The 18,765-nt window shown below is 37.8% G+C and overlaps 1 protein-coding gene across 3 annotated transcripts in view; it reads right to left on the reverse strand.

Moving 5' to 3' along the window:
* Window positions 1-18,765, reverse strand: part of SLC7A11 (solute carrier family 7 member 11) — a 104,062-nt gene that overhangs the window by 56,751 nt on the left and 28,546 nt on the right. For all 3 annotated transcript variants that reach the window (XM_049709269.1, XM_049709268.1, XM_012531358.3), the window contains 2 exons: window positions 16,430-16,529; window positions 9,546-9,590 (listed from right to left, as the gene is read on the reverse strand). In XM_049709269.1, the coding sequence (XP_049565226.1) occupies window positions 9,546-9,590; window positions 16,430-16,529 (145 nt within the window). The remainder of the gene's footprint in view (window positions 1-9,545; window positions 9,591-16,429; window positions 16,530-18,765) is intronic.

The raw sequence follows: 18,765 nt of genomic DNA on the forward strand, positions 1-18,765 counted from the left end.
AAGGAACAGGACTCAAATCAATAAAATTAGAAATGAAAAAGGAGAGACTACAACTGACACTGCAGAAATACAAAAGATGATAAGAGACTACTTCAAGCAACTATATGCAAATAAAATGCACAACCTGGAAGAAAAGAACAAATTCTTGGAAAAGTACAAGCTTCCAAGATCGAACCAGGAGGAATTAGAAAATATAAACAGACCAATCACAGGTAATGAAATTGAAACTGTAATTAAAAATCTTCCAACAAACAAAAGTCTAGGACCACATGACTTCACAGGAGGATTCTGTCAAACATTCAGAGAAGAGCTAACACTTATCCTTCTCAAAAGCTTCCAAAACATTGCAGAGGGAGGAACACTCCCAAACTCATTCTATGAGGCCACCAGCACCCTGACACCAAAATCAGACAAAGATATCACAAAAAACGAAAATTACAGACTAATATCACTGATGAACATAGACGCAAAAGTCCTCAACAAAATACTGACAAACAGAATCCAACAACACATTAAAAGGATCATACACCATGATCAAGTGGGATTTACCCCAGGAATGCAAGGATTCTTCAATATATGCAAAACAATGTGATACACCATATTAAAAATTAAAGAATAGAAACCATATGATCATCTCAATAGGTGCAGAAAAAGCTTTTGATGAAATTCAATACCCCTTTATGATAAAAACTCTCCAGAAAGTGGGCATAGAGGGAACCTACCTCAACATAATAAAAGCCATATATGACAAACCCACAGCAAACATCATTCACAATGGTGAAAAACCGAAAGCACTTCCTCTAAGATCAGGAACAAGACAAGGATGTCCACTCTCGCCACTATTATTCAACATAGTTTTGGAAGTCCTAGCCACGGCAATCAGAGACGAAAGAGAAATTAAAGGAATACAAATTGGAAAAAAAGAAGTAAAACTGTCATGGTTTGCTGATGACATGATACTATACATAGAGAATCCTAAAGATGCCAGCAGAAAACTACTAGAACTAATTAGTTTGGTAAGGTTGCAGGATACAAAATTAATGCACAGAAATCTCTTGCATTCCTATACACTAACAACGAAAGATCAGAAAGAAAAATTAAGGAAACAATCCCACTTACCATCACAACAAAAAGAATAAAATACCTAGGAATAAATCTACCTAAGGAGGCAAAAGACCTGTACTCAGAGAACTATAAAACACTGATGAAAGAAATCATAGATAACATAAACAGATGGAGAGATATACCATGCTCCTGGATTGGAAAAATCAATATTGTGAAAACGACTATACTAGCCAAAGCAATCTACAGGTTCAATGCAATCCCTATCAAATTACCAATGGCATTTTTCACAGAACTAGAACAAGAAATTTTACAATTTGTATGGAAACACAAAAGACGCCGAATAGCCAAAGCAATCTTGAGAAAGAGAAACGGAGCTGGAGGAATCAGGCTCCCGGACTTCGGACTATACTGCAAAGCTACAGTAATCAAAACAGTATGGTACTGGCACAAAAACAGAAATATAGATCAACAGAACAGGATAGAAAGCCCAGAGATAAACCCACACACGTATGGTCACCTTATCTTTGAAAAAGGAGGCAAGAATATACAATGGAGAAAAGTCAGCCTCTTCAATAACTGGTAATGGGACACCCACATGTAAAAGAATGAAATTAGAACACTTCCTAACACCATACCCAAAAATAAACTCAAAATAGATTAAAGACCTAAATGTAAGGCCAGACACTATAAAACTCTTAGAGGAAAACATAGGCAGAACACCCTATGACATAAATCACAGCAAGATCCTTTTTGACCCACCTCCTAGAGAAATGGAAATAAAAACAAAAATAAACAAATGGGACCTAATGAAACTGAAAAGCTTTTGTACAGCAAAGGAAACCATAAACAAGATGAAAAGACAACACTCAGGATGGGAGAAAATATTTGTAAATGAAGTAACTGACAAAGGATTAATCTCCAAAATTTACAAGCAGCTCATGCAGCTCAATATCACAAAAACAAACAACCCAATCCAAAAATGGGCAGAAGACCTAAATAGACATTTCTCCAAAGAAGATATACAGATTGCCCACACACACATGAAAGGATGTTCAACATCACTAATCATTAGAGAAACGCAAATCAAAACTACAATGATGTTTCACCTCACCAGTCAGAATGGCCATCATCAAAAAATCTAGAAACAATAAATGCTGGAGAGGGTGTGGAGAAAAGGGAACCCTCTTGCACTGTTGATGGGAATGTAAATTGACACAGCCACTATGGAGAACAGTATGGACGTTCCTTAAAAAACTATAAATAGAATTATCATATGATCCAGCAATCCCACTACTGGGCATATACCCAGAGAAAACCATAATTCAAAAAGACACATGCACCCCAACGTTCATTGCAGCACTATTTACAATAGCCAGGACATGGAAGAAACCTAAATGTCCATCGACAGATGAATGGATAAAGAAGATGTGGTACATGTATACAATGGAATATTACTCAGCCATAAAAAGGAATGAAATTGTGTTATTTGTAGTGAGGTGGATGGTCCTAGTATGTGTCATACAGAGTGAAGTACATTAGGAAGAGAAAAACAAACACTGTATGCTGATACATATATATGGAATTTTAAAAAGTGGCACTGATGAACCTAGTGGCAGGGTAGGAACAAAGATGTAGATGTAGAGAACGGACTTGAGAGCATGGAAGGGAAGGGGAAGCTGGGATGAAGTGAGAGCGTAGCATTGACATATATACACTACCAAATATAAAATGGATGGCTAGCGGAAAGCAGCCGCATAGCACAGGGAGATCAGCTCGAAGCTTTGCGATGACCTAGAGGGATGGAATAGGGAGGGTGGGAGGGAGGCTCAAGAGGGAGGGGATATGGGGATATATGTATACGTATAACTGATTCACTTTGTTATACAGCAGAAACTAACAGAACATTGTAAAGCATTTATACTCCAATAAAGATGTGGAAAAAAAGAAATTAGCAGGTTGATAATCAACATATGCAGGTAAAAAATATTGGTAGCCCAGTCGAAGAGGTTATAGTAAGTTTCTCATTGTATTTTACGTGAATTATATCTGTTTAAAGATATTGTGGAGGAGATTCGTGCATTTGGTGAAAAGCTAGATTATACAGTGTCCAAGGTCCTCCTCTAGTTCTGAAGTTCTTTGATTCTATTCATGGTCTCATATTTTATGGATAATTAATGGGATCAGAAACACAGGGTAGAATTAAATCAGCCACTATTACTGCTCCTAAAACATGAGTTTATGATTCTAGACTCAAAACATAAACTTCAATAAAGCTAAAATTCAAATTTAGAAACAACTAATGTGAAAGGACGTAAAGCAGTCAAAAGCACTGACCTTCAAATTTTTGCCTCATAATGGGGTTAGAATCCTTAAAATTTTTTAAAAACTATCTAAATGTCTTCCACAAAGCATTGAAGGATTAATATCTGTCTTCTTTGATTACTGCCTGATAAAATACTATAACATAATCCTGTAATTTCTGCACCACTTATTTGACATTTCAGCCTTACAGGAACAAACTGTGTTTGAGCCAGACGTATTTTTTATGCATATGTGAAGCTGAGAAATGCAAGAATTTTGATCCCAGGGTACATCAACCTCATGTTCCATCAGTGAGAAATTTTCAAACTGCACAAAGGCAGAGTAACTTGGTGACCTTGTTGTCTGAACATAGAATCATTTCTTCTCTGTGTCATCTGGACAAATTCTGATCTTTTGTCTGCCTCAGTGGCTCAACCACTATATTTAAAAATGGATTTACCAAATTTTTCATATATATATATATTTCCAGAAGAAATGCATAAAATAGAGTGATTTTAATTTAGGTTTCAATTATTTCAACAACTGAAGAGAAACACTGTCACATATTAAGATAATCCTAACAATGTCTTGTTGTCATTAATAAAGAGATGCCTCATTTTGCCAAAGAAATCTTTGTAAATTTTGGTATAAATTCAATTTTACAAATTAACCTGGTTAGGAGATGTCATTTCTAAGAAGTTCATTTGGCAAATTAATTCTGTTTAATAATCCCTGTTTTTTTCTATCTACATTTATCTATAGTGAGGTAACTATGAAAATCAGTTTGCATACCTTAAGAACATATAACCCTTGAGTATTTGTAAAAGACACTTTGAAAATATTCTAAGAATGTAGTAGATAACATTACTTTTTAATAAAAAGGTCACAAAACATAGTATTACTGTAATCTGCACATGTATACATTATATGCTATTTTCTAGCAACTGTTGCATTAGAAAGCTGGAAAGCATAGAAAGCGGAAGATTTGCCTCGCATAGAAAACTGCATCCTTAAAATGCCAATATGCAAGATAAAAGACTTCAAGTCAACTTTTCATATTCTGTCATGCAACTGTGCTACGGCACATTTGGGCAAGATTTTTAAATTGCTTTGTTTTGCTGTGTTTTTAATCATGTTAACACTTGTGTATGTCCTATAAGCAGTAGGCCTTATAAAACAGTAAAATATTATTAATAAATGCCTTTACTCTGGATTAATATAAGTCAGTGAGGATTAGAACATATATGCTATGAATTTAAGACTGCACCATCTGAACGGAATGCAAGCAATGTGATATTGGACCATTTATGAGCCCTTGATCGATCACAGACCTTAAAGGTTTGGGGGCATTTTTCCCAAACCAAATTTCTCTTCTTCTAAGTTATCATTGGTGCAAGGTGTGATGACTTTCAGGCATCAATTAATATAAATTGAAAGCAGGCAAAGTATTAATTAAACATGACACCCTGATTATTTAAACCTTCTATTAAACTTGATTATTCACAGAGAGTTGATAGCCTGCTCTTCAACAATGACGGATGATATCAAGGTTTACTGACTTCCTTCAAGTCTAGTGTTTCCAACTATTCAGAACAGAAGGAATAAATGAAGTGAGAAGAACGCTGGAACGAGTCTGATAGACAGACTGACTAATCTCAGACCCCCAAGGTCAAAGTAAAGCAATTCATCTCTTGGCTTTCATGAACATGAGACATGATTTATCCATCTGAGAGCAGAATTACAAACATTATACATCTCAATGATAGGTTCTTCACACCGTGTAACTTTCTGAACAGTGATCGATTGCACAGTTGCCACAAAATTAATGTCATAAAGCAAAACTCATTATATTTGCAAATAAAATCACGATTTTTAAGAACAAATGTACACATTAGCAATTATTACCACTACATACTTCATTTGGGGGGAAAATAACATTTTAAAATTCATATATTCCTTGGAATTCTATCACCTTCATGGTCCAAACTTTGGATATATGTGCTCCTCAAAATACTATTCTTACTCTAATATTTATTGTTTGTGGAGCCAGTTAGCATGCTATAAATAATTATTCAATGAAATACTTTTACATTTCTATAAAACTTCAATGATAATCACTGTGTTTTCAAATAAAAACGTTAAATACCTCGTAAAGGGTAACTACTCCCTTAGATCCAAAGCTACTCTTAGAGAAGAAAACACAAATTATAAGACAGACCATGGGAGCATTTTTTAACATTACAAATGTAATCACAGAACAGGAATTTTGCCCAAATTTTTAGGATTAGGGCTTTACAAGCTTTAAAGAATAGATGAAACTTAAGAATAGAAAAAGCCACGAGCTAGTTATTTGGATTGCATTAATCTCCCAGTTTATCTCCCACTTGTTACGATATTAGAGAACTGTTCTGTAACAGTTCGGAATAGCAGTTCAGAAATTATTCCATAAAGTAATGTTAGCTAATTTGAAAGATTTCCACTGAAATTAAATTATATGTAAAGGGTAGCCAATTGTGATCATGAAACCTTATTGCACATCCTATATATTTTAACTCACATTGCTGTTTTCACTGATCTAAATTAATGATCCCTTTTTCTATCAGGTCACAATTTTAGGGAAATTTTATTGCCTAGGTGGAGAAGCACAGTAAAAAGGGTTGTATATCTAGCTGATGATTCATTTCACCAGCTGCTGAATGCTGCCCATTACAACACACCTGGACACATGCACCCGTGACTGATGGGCAAACACATTTATCTCGGCACGTCACAAAGGAGATGGAATTATAATTATTCTCCCTTGTATCTAAAGGTATTTTGGAGCCTGTCTCCCTACAAAATAATACAAATTACACATCTGGACGAGGTCCACACAATTTTACCATCTATTCTCAATATTCGATCATCAATATTTCCCAAACGATTCTCTGTGTTTAAAAAATAAGATTTAGCTTTACAAGACCTGGAAAAATTGTCAACATTTCAGGGAAATGCTATTTTTAAAATTAAGACATTGAATAAATTGCTCAAAACCCTGAATTTCTTTGGTTGATAAATACATAGTACAAATTTAAGCTTTACTTTCCATTAAGGGGATTTCTCGTATTCTGATTTTGGGAAAATAAATGTGTTGTCTGAGTTTTACACAGACTCCTCCATGCAAACATCGAATATCTGAGTACCTAGCATAAAAGAACCAAAAGGGGGCTTCCCTGGTGGGGCAGTGGTTGGGAGTCCGCCTGCTGATGCAGGGGATGCGGGTTCGTGCCCCGGTCCGGGGGAGTCCCACGTGCCGCGGAGCGGCTGGGCCCGTGAGCCATGGCCGCTGGGCCTGCGCGTCTGGAGCCTGTGCTCCGCAGCGGGAGAGGCCACGGCAGTGAGAGGCCCGCGTACCGCAAAAAAAAAAAAAAAAAAAAAAGAACCAAAAGGTATCAGAGGTTTCTTTCTTCAAGTTGTCTTGGCGGTTACTCATTATCTTGACCTAAAAATCTAGAGATTTGTACTCTCTCCTGAAAAGTTCCTAAGTTTAAGAGCTTAAAATATAATTTTAAAATTAAAAGTATTCTAGGAATATTTAATGAAATTTGCAGAATCATGATTTCCAGAAAATGACAATATTTCATCCACTGTAACCAGTGATAACAATCTTAGTCTTATACAACAGGCTTCAATATGGTGTGAAAATTTTTTTGCATTTCTTTCAAAAACACTGAAGAAAGAGAACTGCTTAGGATACTGAAACCTAGGAAACACTCTGATGGGAGTAACATTTTACCTTGCTCCTAAAATAAGGATATGATAATCGTAGCAACAACCAATTATGTAGAGATTAAAAAGTAACAGTCACTAATCTACGTGCTCACTACCACCACCCAATGAAGTAGGCGCTATTATTCTTCTCACTTTTTGAGATGAGGAAATTTCTTTGCAACAGCGGACAACAAACCCCGAATCAACACATCCCTGTTCTTTAGTATTTGTATATCTTGATCATGAACATTATCAACGTGTGAAACTAAGCCTTTAAATTAAGAAGAAGAAAGAGGGAGAGAGAGAATCCTAAACTGGCATACCTCTCTGGCAGAATGCATTAGAAATTCAGATCAAGCTAATAATGGCATAGTTTGAATATGCTTAATATGCACAATAGTATAATTGTACATATTGAAAACAAAATCTATGCTTAAATTATTAAATAACATTAAATGAGAATATGAACTATCTCCATGCCACTGATGTACCATGTAATAACTGTTCCATTATAGGTCACATCCACAGACCTACAGTTTGCCATTCTTTTCATAAGAAATATTCTCTGATATTGGGTTTTAGTAATTGGTCTCTTTAAAATGTTTGTAGACTTAAAAAAGACAGTCATAGGGCTTCCCTGGTGGCGCAGTGGTTGAGAGTCCGCCTGCCGATGCAGGGGACGCGGGTTCGTGCCCCGGTCTGGGAAGATCCCACGTGCCGCGGAGTGGCTGGGCCCGTGAGCCATGGCCGCTGGGCCTGCGCGTCCGGAGGCTGTGCTCCACAACGGGAGAGGCCACGACAGTGAGAGGCCCGAAAAAAAAGATAGTCATAAACCATAGTAATCTCTTTCACACGATGGAGACTCAATAAATAGTTTACATAAAATCTAGTAAGAGGAGTCTTTCCTCCTCATTGCCACTTACACACTAATTATTTGCAAAAAATTAAAAGGCAGGGCAACCCATTTATCTCTGTAATCAGCGGATTTAGAGTCATAATGTAGTTTACCACTTCAGAGCCATGCTAGAAAGAACTAGTTCCCGGTAAATGTATGTTCTCTACCACAATTCCAGGCATAAATACGAAAACATTGCTAGAAGTTTATCATATTTCTCAATAAAATAACCATTTCACATGTTTAAATTACATAGTGATTTGCATAATGGTTAAATCAGATAGTATGAAACACTATTTGAACCTCAATTACTGGTCTGCATATTCAAAATTCTGACAACTCTGGTACTTGGCCAGATCTAATCGGCTACCAATATACTTGCTGCCCGAATTTTAGTCTACCTTAATTTGAATTGTCAACCCTTAAGCATGTTCTCTGAAGTCCAGGCTACTTCATACTGACTCACCTTTGTACTTGTTTCCCTTTCTTGGAAGTTTGTCCCTTCCTCTCCCTTCTCTCTCTCTCTCTGTCTCTCTCTCTCTGTCTCTCTCTCTCTCTCCTATAATTACCTAAGGAACACCTACTTATCATTTGAGTCTCTATATAAGCAACATCTCCCTAGATAAATATTTTCTCCTTTCGTCTCTGTCAAATGGGGAAAATAATCTACTATGGTACCAATCACACCATGTTAGTTATTTGTTTACACATTTGACTCAATGACTAGACAATGGAATCTTGAATACGTCTTATTCATCATGTCAGATGGTGCACCATAGTTGGAACATGGTATAGATATTTCATAAAAGTCAGATGAATTAAATAACTCTAAAATTCTGTCTTTATCTTACACTGTACTACTTAAAATTTCCCTTTTCTGGCTGTAGATTATGTGATTTTCCTGTAAAAAGTCAAGTTTTTAGACAAATCATCAAAATAATTCAGTTTCCAAAGTTCTAGGTTAAAAATAGTTCATTCTGAAACATTATATAAATCATCATCAAATCACCTAATCATCAAAAGGATGATTTTTACCAATAACGAAAAGGAAAAGCAGTCATCCAGCTCCCCAAATTTACAAGTTCCTAGAATATTCTGCACTTATTTATAGGTTTTCATAACTACTTGTTCATTAATTACATTATTCCCTTTAATTGGATAGCTCTGAAAAAGCTCACATGAATTACTAGAAATAATCAACTTTCGGAGTTCACGTTTCATAGCACGTTTGTGAACATGCAAGAGTCCGTTTTAAGTTGTATGTATGTTTTATGAAATGAGTTACCTAAAATATAACTCTATTCTTTTATGCTTTCAGGTTACCAGACAATTTTTTATTGGATGTAGAATAGACAATAAAGTTATTTACATCTAATTTATGATAAAATCAAGTAAGTTTTACTGCCCAAGAGAATGCTGATAGTGAGAAAGCTAATTAGCCCTCACTGAATTCCTTCTTCAGGTCCACTTTTTTAACCATACAACCTTACATTTCATTCCTTATAAATATTTCAGAGTAGTTATGGCTACTTACTTTTCAGGATTTTCCACTTCTTCAGTAACAAAGTTGAGATAAAACCTAAAAAGACATCCATGAATTATAAACCATTAATATATTTTATGATCATCACCCAAAGTTTGAAATTTTCAATATTTAAAATCAAACTCAGAATCATAAAAACTTTATAAACAAATAACCTAAGATGAATATCTCCAGCACCCAAAGCTCCCACAATTCATTTTTCTATTAAGCAGTATTTATGGAGCTCTTTTTTATTTCTTAACTTTTTCATAGAGGTATGTATAGCACACAAACAGTAAAGTGAACAAATCTTAGTATACAATGATAAATTTTTACATATGTATACACCTATGTAACTGACAAAAGGATCGAAAGATACAACATTTCTAGCACCCTGGAAGGTCCCCTCAAGGCCCTTTGCAATCATTATCATCTCCTCCACCCTCCTGTAAAGGCAACCGCTATTCTGATTTCTACCACTATAGATTAGCTTTGTTCGTTTCATTACAATAGACTAATAATATTTGCTTGTATAACTATTATACAATATTTATTCTATTGTGTCTGGCTTTTTTGCTGGACTTTATGTCTGTGGGTCTCATCCATGTTGTTTGTAGTAATTCATCATTCTTTATTGTTGCTTTTCATTGTATGAATGTAACACTCTACACTCTACCACTGATGGATATTTGAATCATTTCCAATTTATAGCTATTATGAATATAGATACCATAAATATGCTTGTATATGTTCTTTTGGGGACCATGCAATCATTTCTCTTGGGCATATACTCAGAATAGGGTCACTGGGTCAGAGTAGATACATGTTTATAGTCAAACTATTTTCCACCATTTTTGCATTCCTACCAGCAATGTATGAGATTATCACATGTCAGTCACTGGGGAAATAAAAGTAGAAAATCTATAATCTTTCTTGTCAAGGAGCTCATAGTTCATAGAATGGTCCATAGAGTGGTGTGATACAGCACAGAAGGCAATGTTAGAGCATGCCCAGGTTACCATGGAAGCCAGGGGTGAGGTCTAAACCAGACTGGCAGGTCTTGGAAGCTTTCTGAGAGAAGGCATCACCCAAGCTGAGTCTTCAAAAATGCTTGAAGTTTAGCCCTGGTCAAGTGGTGTGAGGACATTCCAGGCAGAGTACGGCACATGAGCACGGGGGTGTGGGAAAGCGCTATATGCACAGGGGTGTGAGCAACAGCGTAGTACTCTGCAGCACAAAGCGTGCCCTGGGAGTGAGAACAGGATGTAGGTACAAGGTGGCCTTTGGCTTCTGGGAATCCAGCTTTTAGTAGGCGTGATAAAAACTTGCAGGACAATAGAAGCATGATAATAGCATTTCTTAGTTTTAGGGGATTGGCTTCTGGATATGAACACAGAAGGCACATAGGAAATAAAAATGGGATAAAGGATAATAAATTCTCAATTTGCACTTTTTTTTTTTTTTTTTTTGGCGGTACGCGGGCCTCACTGATGCGGCCTCTCCCGTTGCAGAGCACAGGCTCCGGACGCGCAGGCTCAGCAGCCATGGCTCACGGGCCCAGCCGCTCCGCGGCATGTGGGATCCTCCCGGACCGGGGCACGAACCCGTGTCCCCTGCATCGGCAGGCGGACTCCCAACCACTGCACCACCAGGGAAGCCCGCAATTTGCACTTTTTCCTTTCATCTCACTGTTTTCCACCCAAATAACCTCAAGTCGTAAGGCAACTATGCCTTATGCATAATAGCAACGGTGAAGTTGCTTTGCTTGCGTGTGTGTGTGTGTGTGTGCACGTGTATTTAGGCAGCTAATTTTAGGCCCACTGTTAGTCATTACACTGTAAGTTGATAACTAAAGGGCAGAACACTTTGAATATTTCCCCCAGATCCTGGACACTTTTGTCATCTCTCACATGACAAGAAGCATTGGAGGCACACAATATTTCACTTTCAAGTCCCATAGGATTACACATATTACCCTAAATTTATGGCCCTAGAGAAATTCAGATTCCTTTCCCTCACTTTATGACATTACTTATCCCAGCCAGGCATGTCAATTACCTTGCATCCTTGACTTCTTTTTCTAATCTAAAGTGACTTCTCGAGACCATTTAAAGCCCTTAAAGTTCTCTTTCAAGGTTCCAAGATGTAAAATGGAGGCAACTCCTCAAATAAGCACACAGAGATAACTGGATCATGAAGATGGGAGAACTAAGGGATCGTAACGAAGAGAACTAGACATACAAAGACCTTTCTACTTCTCCATTTCAGAGGCTTAGAAACTTTCCGCAAAGTAAAAAAGTCATATTTCCATTGTATTCCTCTATACTCTTATTATTCCTTAGAAGATAAAATAGCTATTATATAGGTCCACAGAAGCATGGTTCTACAGGGACAAATTCTCTATCATCTAAAACCAAGAGGCTGGAATATTAGCCCATCAGCCTTTAATATAATTAAGGTATCTCACACCTTAAAGCAAAGATGAGGAAACCTGTCTTATTCCACCTTTATTCACAAATAGGCAGTTGATGTTCAAGGTTGTAAAACAAAACAAAACAAAACACAAGACAACAGGCCCAAAATGGAGTCGCTTATGCTAAGCCTCGTGTCACCAAACCAAACTGTAATTCACTTAAAGTTTCAGATCTCCCAGAAATGGAATCTGAAACCAGTCGATTAGGAATTGCATTATCTAAGCATTCTGCCTGACAGACCCCTGCCATCCCCTCAATGAAAATAACTTTGTAATAACCAAGCTGTTTTATGGCTTAGTATAACTTCCCTGTTCTCACCGCCTTCTGCCTATAAAAGCCTTCTCTTCTGTACAGCTCCCTGGAGCTCCCTTCTGTCTGCAAGAGGGTATGCTGTCAATTCATATCGATTTTTGCTCAAACTCTTAACATTTTAATATGCCTCAGTTTATCTCTTAATAAAGTTCAGGTGTCTCATACTGTAAGGACCATGTTCTAAGTAGAAATATTTGAATACCTGAGAGAAAACAGTAGCACCAAAGGTGATCTAAAAAGTCAGCAGAGCAGCCAAGTATATTTTTTAATGACTAGAAAGTAAGTTTCTAAAATTAGAGGTTGTAGTTACACCAGGAATGCAAGCAACAATCAATACTTATATCTGGAATATGCACTCTGAGGGATCTGATGTGTTTGCTACAAGCCCAAGGCAGTGGGAAGTACAGGAAGAAAATGAACAAAACAAAAAACCTAAAAAAAAAACCCACGCAAAAACCACACACACACTTAGAAATATTTCCAGGCTTCTCACTTCAAAAATAACCAGTTCCTTCTAAACAGTTGTTTTAGAACTGGTCTTTTTCCAACAATGTTAAGGCGAGAAAGGAAATATGAAAAAAGAACGCAATTGCAAATATTTTGCCATAGAGAAAAGGAAAGGGCTTGGGACAGGGCGGGAGGTGGGAAGGAGAAAGCTTCTTATTTTGGTCCAAACATTCACTCCTGTGGGAAATACACCTTTACGCTCTCTAAGGCTCCAGCCATGCGTCCATAGCCCATCTCCTCAAGTTCTCTAGAGAATGTTCATAAGATCCATTGTTCCAGCTTTTCCGTGATCGTGCATAAAAGGCACTGCAAAGCTGGCAATGCATTCTGATACCCAACCATGTGAATTATTTTGAAACGAAGCTTATTCTTTAGATTCGATTTGACACAACGCTACAAAATAATCCCAGCGGGTGCTTTAGAAAGACTAAATCCACTGAGGATAGGATTTAAAAGGGAGAAAAAAGACAGACCAAAAAACTATTTTCTATCACACAATTCAAAAAAAAAAAAAAAATCCCACCAAGCAATATTTAGCTTTGGATCAGGATATGGGACTGAAATTGATTGAGTTCCCCCGGGCCACCAGGGAGACTGGAGGACATATTTCTCTGAATGCAGACGTTGGCAATCATACAAAAGTTGTTCTGACCCAACTCTGTGGCCTGGCTGGGTTAATGATTTCTTTCCCCCTAATCATGTTTCCGTGAAGGAGTTTTCATCATTCTACAAAGGTCCAGCACTCCTCGTAAACCAACAGCCTGCTCTATTCAGGTCCGAGGTCTGGCTGCGTCTTGCTCCTATTCAAAGCATAGGGGGTGACTTACTAACGGAGCAGGACCTCCCAGACAACAGGGGTCTTGCTGCGTTTACTTACACCCTGGGTGGTTAACTTCTGAGGACGACAGCTGCTTCTGTCTCCTTATTTGCAATGCGCCCTGCACCCTCTTTTTTCTTTTTCTTTTTTTGCATCAAAGATTGTCAGGGCAGCAGCACAGGGAGTGGAGGCTCATTTCTGGCGCCCAATTTACAAGTCCACAACCCAGTCTTGTAATTCCATCGTGAAAGACAAAAAAAGGTCAGAGAGGCAGGATCACATTTGGAAAGTGCCTAAACACCCCCTGCTTTGGGAACTCTTTTAGTCTCCATCTTGTTCCGTTTATATCCAGATATTAACTTATTCCTCCGGCACTCCAAACCAACAGACTAGTTCTTCTACCCACAGCTCCCTTTTTCTAAGACTGGTGGCCACAGGTTAACAAGCAGATGATTTCTACCTATCCACAAAGCAGCATGCAGGTAGCACAACAGCCTGTTGGAGACATACGGTTACTTATCTGCCCCCTTACATTAACCATTGGTAACACGTAACAGTCCATTGAAAATCCCGGCCTTAATTTCCTACACTATGATTGAACCCTCTAGAATACAAGAAAACCAACAGTTTCCTGTTCTTTAACCTAGGATGTGGACATGAGGATTCGACGGGTAAAAGTATGACCAAAGGTTCATGTAAACCCCATTTACACTGTAAACAGAGTATTGAAATATATTTCTAGGCCCAAGATGGCTCCACTCAACCTCCAAACGCCAAGCCACCTCTGGGGTCTATAATTATTTCCTTGTTTCATACTCATTTTCTATTTTTCTTTTCTTTGCTCCTTACTCTTCATCCTATAAAAGCTTCCTGTCCTCCACCCCATTTTGCAGTTCTTTGGACTCGTTTACTATCACCTAAATTGTCATTTTTAATCATTTTAACAAAAGTAACATTTGGGGTTCAGCATCAACAAAACTAAAGATTAAGATAATAAGATCATTCAAAATGAAAAGAGTCTTTCTACTTGGAGAAATCTACCAGCCCTCAAAAGCTTACAGAAGTGGAGAAGATTTGCTCTCCATAAAGCAGGTAACCTGAATATTCAGCACTTAGAGTAGGGGAGTGAGTTGGATAGAAGAATACTGTTAAGATGCCGTGGGAACAGATGCATGGTACTCACAGGCTAAAGAAACTTCATTCAATAGAATTAATCAAATCTCCCTCGTGATGATCTCCACATTCCGCATTCCTGATTGAATACCGCCAAGCCCCCAACACTTGGCTCTAGCTGAAAGCTTCTGTCACCTCCCCCACTTGCTCTAGTGTCTCTTGGTGACCCTCCCAGGGCTTGGCTGGGGCCCCGGGGTGCCAGAGCTGTGATCAGGCTGAATAGCCATAGAATAGATGATTCTGCTGCTAACCCTGGGAGCACAATTCCGTTCTACTTTTTGTTCAGCACCACGTTGTGCTTTGGACAAAAATAAAAAGACTTCAAAAATACTAAGAGTAATGCTTACACGCAATGGCTATCAAAATATTTCGAGAATACACAAACATTTTACACTAGACATTTTAGAGCTCCAATCGTCTAAGAACTTCAAACATTTTACTTCAAATACCATATTAAAATTTTTAGTTCCTGTACTCTCCTAATTCTCCTCTATAATTCAGTGAGATTAACAGGGTAAAAATATCTTTATATTCCATGCATTAGCTGGAAGGTAAGATCCTAAAAGCAAAAGAAACAAAAGGAAATTGTATTTGTATTTGAAATGAATTTACCTAATTTTTGAGCTAGTGTAGTTCATTATTTTTAGACTCATAGAACATTCTCACAGCAACTGTACAACTATTAGCTCTATAAATAATAAAAAAGAAATATTGCTAGTAATTATTCCAAAACAATGAAATTTAATTGCATTACAATTATTTTGATGTTTAAGTAGTATTTTTCTACCTAATAGGATTTCTTGCAGTAGTCGCTTCAACTAAATCTTATTAGATCAGTAAAATTTAATTAGGAAAAAAATCCCACTCCTGGCCATGATTATTGTTATTCAAGTTCCTGAACAAAGCAAGACATAAATACAAAGCTTTAATGCTTCAACCAGAATGGCATCACAGTTGGACAGGGATTTAAGGAAATGTACTTGTGGCACAGTGATTTTATTCATCCTTCCTGTATTTTTTTTTTTGTTTTTAAGTGTTGAGGAAATTTTAAGGAATTTGTAAGGTCCTTTAAAATGTAACAGATTATCTAGTACACCTGATTTCACTATCCCTTTTCTCCTCCCTGCCTTTAGAGTACCATTTTACCTCCTGGGAACATCTTATTTCTGTAACTGAATTATTTCCTTCTCATGGGAAGGTGGAGTAAATCAATTAATCACTATTGGGTACACCTCCGTAGCTTCTGCTGGGAGGCTTTCTGACAAAGTATCAACACTAATCTTTAATTTCTTGTGGCGCTCTTATGCCCTTACTGATCCATACTTATAAGTGATTTGTACTGGTTCTCAAGACCCAGCATTTGTTTCTTTTTTACCTTATCAGGTTAAACCTGGTAGTTGCCTTGACTGGAAACCTCAGTGATGTTTGTGTTAAGTTGTGTGCACGGTAATTGGCCTGGTGAAGGGAGCCACATCATCTTTCTCACTTCAGGTAAAGCATGTCACACTGGATTATCCCTGTTCACATTTGCCTAGCACCTTGCTTGGCACTTAAAGTACTTGAAGGAATTAATGAACCACCCAAATCACCTGTTGATAGCGATATCAACTTACCAGCCAGCGTATGCATACATTCCATAATAAAAAGCCAGTGGCAATCCCATAATACTTGCATCTCTTCCTGAAAAGGCATCTTTAAAGTGTTGTGTTTGCCCTACAATAAGAATAGAAAGATTTAGGACTTTTCAAAGAATTGGTTATTATTCATTCTTTAACCATAAACATGAAGGCGGGGGTGGGGAGGGGGATTGGGAATGAACTATACAGTTTCAGGCCTAGATTTCTTACTCTCTGCTCATTCCCAACTTTATTAATGCTGTATCCATGCTACAGAAGGAGTCCCAAAAGTATACTGATTGCCACTAACACTACCTCACATTTATTTTAATAAAATCATGGCAAAGAGGAAAATGGCATTTCAAAAACAATCTCTTTTTTAAGCATGCCTCTACTCGTAACAGAGTTTGACCAGGAAAGAAGACTAAAGGATAGTCTGTAAACTATAGTTTTTAGGAGTGTGATATAATTCTTAAAAATGATGGTAATATAATGTTTGGGAAGAAATATTCAAGGGTCTATCTTCAATGAGGAGGCATGAAACCCAAGAACCACCTTCTCAGATCATTTAACTTACTTTCTGCTTTCTCCCTATAGTTCATTAGATACCAACAGGGGTTGGAAAACCCTGTGGAACCAATCTGTTCCGCACCCCCAAGCTTCTTTTGTAAAGAAAGATTTATTGGAGCACACTTAGGTCCACTTATTTACCTATGACTGATACTATCAGTCTATGGCTAATTTCACTCTCCAGCAGAGCTGAAAGTTGTGGCAGAGACCAAATGGTGCACAAAGTTGAAAACATTTACTATCCGCCCATTTACAGAGAAAGTCTGCAGACCCTTTCCTAGAGAATGGCATGCTTTCCTTCTAGAAACAGAAACGAAACTATACTGAACTCTAAAATAAATAGGTTTAAACAAATTTTTGGATCAACATGTGAACTGAGCACTTTTATTTTTATTTTTTATCAATTTATTTATTTATTTTTGGCTGCGTTGGGTCTTCGCTGCTGCGCGCGGGCCTTCTCTAGCTGTGGCCAGCGGGGTCTACTCTTCATTGCGGTGCATGGGCTTCTCATTGTGGTGGCTTCTCTTGTTGTGGAGCATGGACTCTAGGTGCATGGACTTCAGTAGCTGTGGCACGCAGGCTCAGTAGTTGTGGTGCACGGGCTTAGGTGCTCCACAGCATATGGGATCTTCCCAGAGCAGGGCTTGAACCCATGTCCCCTGCATTGGCAGGCGGATTCTTAACCACTGCGCCACCAGGGAAGCCCTGGACTGAGCACTTTTATGCATAACAGTTTTCTCTACTTTGTAGAGACTTTTCCTGTATATCTTTTGGATAATTAAAAAATAGAAATTCAGATTTACTTTAGTCAATCAGTATTCAAAGTTAGGCATGAAAAGTCTCTATTTCCCAAAGAAAACAGCAAATGAGATGATCTAAATGGGAAATGTGACTTGTTTCAAAACTGGCCTTCCCGTAAGAAAATAAAAGGCGGATGGGAGGTAGATGATATACATAAGACCCTTTTTCTCTTCACTCAAATCTCAGTTTTTGCCTGCGTTGTACAGACAACACCACATGTATCAATATAACGTGCAAGTTTTGAGACCCCAAATGGAGAATATTGAGTTATCCACTAAATGACTTTCCCCTCAAAGCATCCAATTCCTAAATATAGTTCATTTTTTAAAATGATACTGTCAATTCAGAAATACCTATTTTACAAAAACATCTCTTATCCTCATAGAAGGAAAATATAAATACTGGAAACCCTGTAAAAACATCTGTTGCATATTGCTTTACCATGATCTGTAGTCTACTTGGCCTTAAGGGACAATATTCCTAAGAGTGCAGCACTGAATAATCAATAAAAGGTATCAATTTTTTTTTTTTTTTTTTTTTTTTTTGCTGTACACGGGCCTCTCACTGTTGCGGCCTCTCCCGTTGTGGAGCACAGACTCCGGACGCGCAGGCTCAGCAGCCATGGCTCACGTGTACAGCCGCTCCGCGGCATGTGGGATCTTCCCGGACCAGGGCAGGGACCCGTGTCCCCTGCTTTGGCAGGTGGACTCTCAACCACTGCGCCACCAGGGAAACCCAAAAGATATCAAACTTTGCAAAGACTGAATCCCAAGCACAGATCCTGAAAAGGGCCATTTTGAGAGTATTACGAAAGAGAGGTGTTTTTCTAAGTTTCAGGAATATTTCGGCTGCATAACAGAGGTCTCACGAAGATGAAAGTTATTATATTCAAAGGAAAGTTTAACAAATCCTCATAAGAGAATACAGAACATACAGCTAGTTTCTGGATCTCATTAGATTAG

This window comes from Orcinus orca, chromosome 4, assembly GCF_937001465.1.
Source record: "Orcinus orca chromosome 4, mOrcOrc1.1, whole genome shotgun sequence".
In the NCBI taxonomy this organism is placed as follows: Eukaryota; Metazoa; Chordata; class Mammalia; order Artiodactyla; family Delphinidae; genus Orcinus; species Orcinus orca.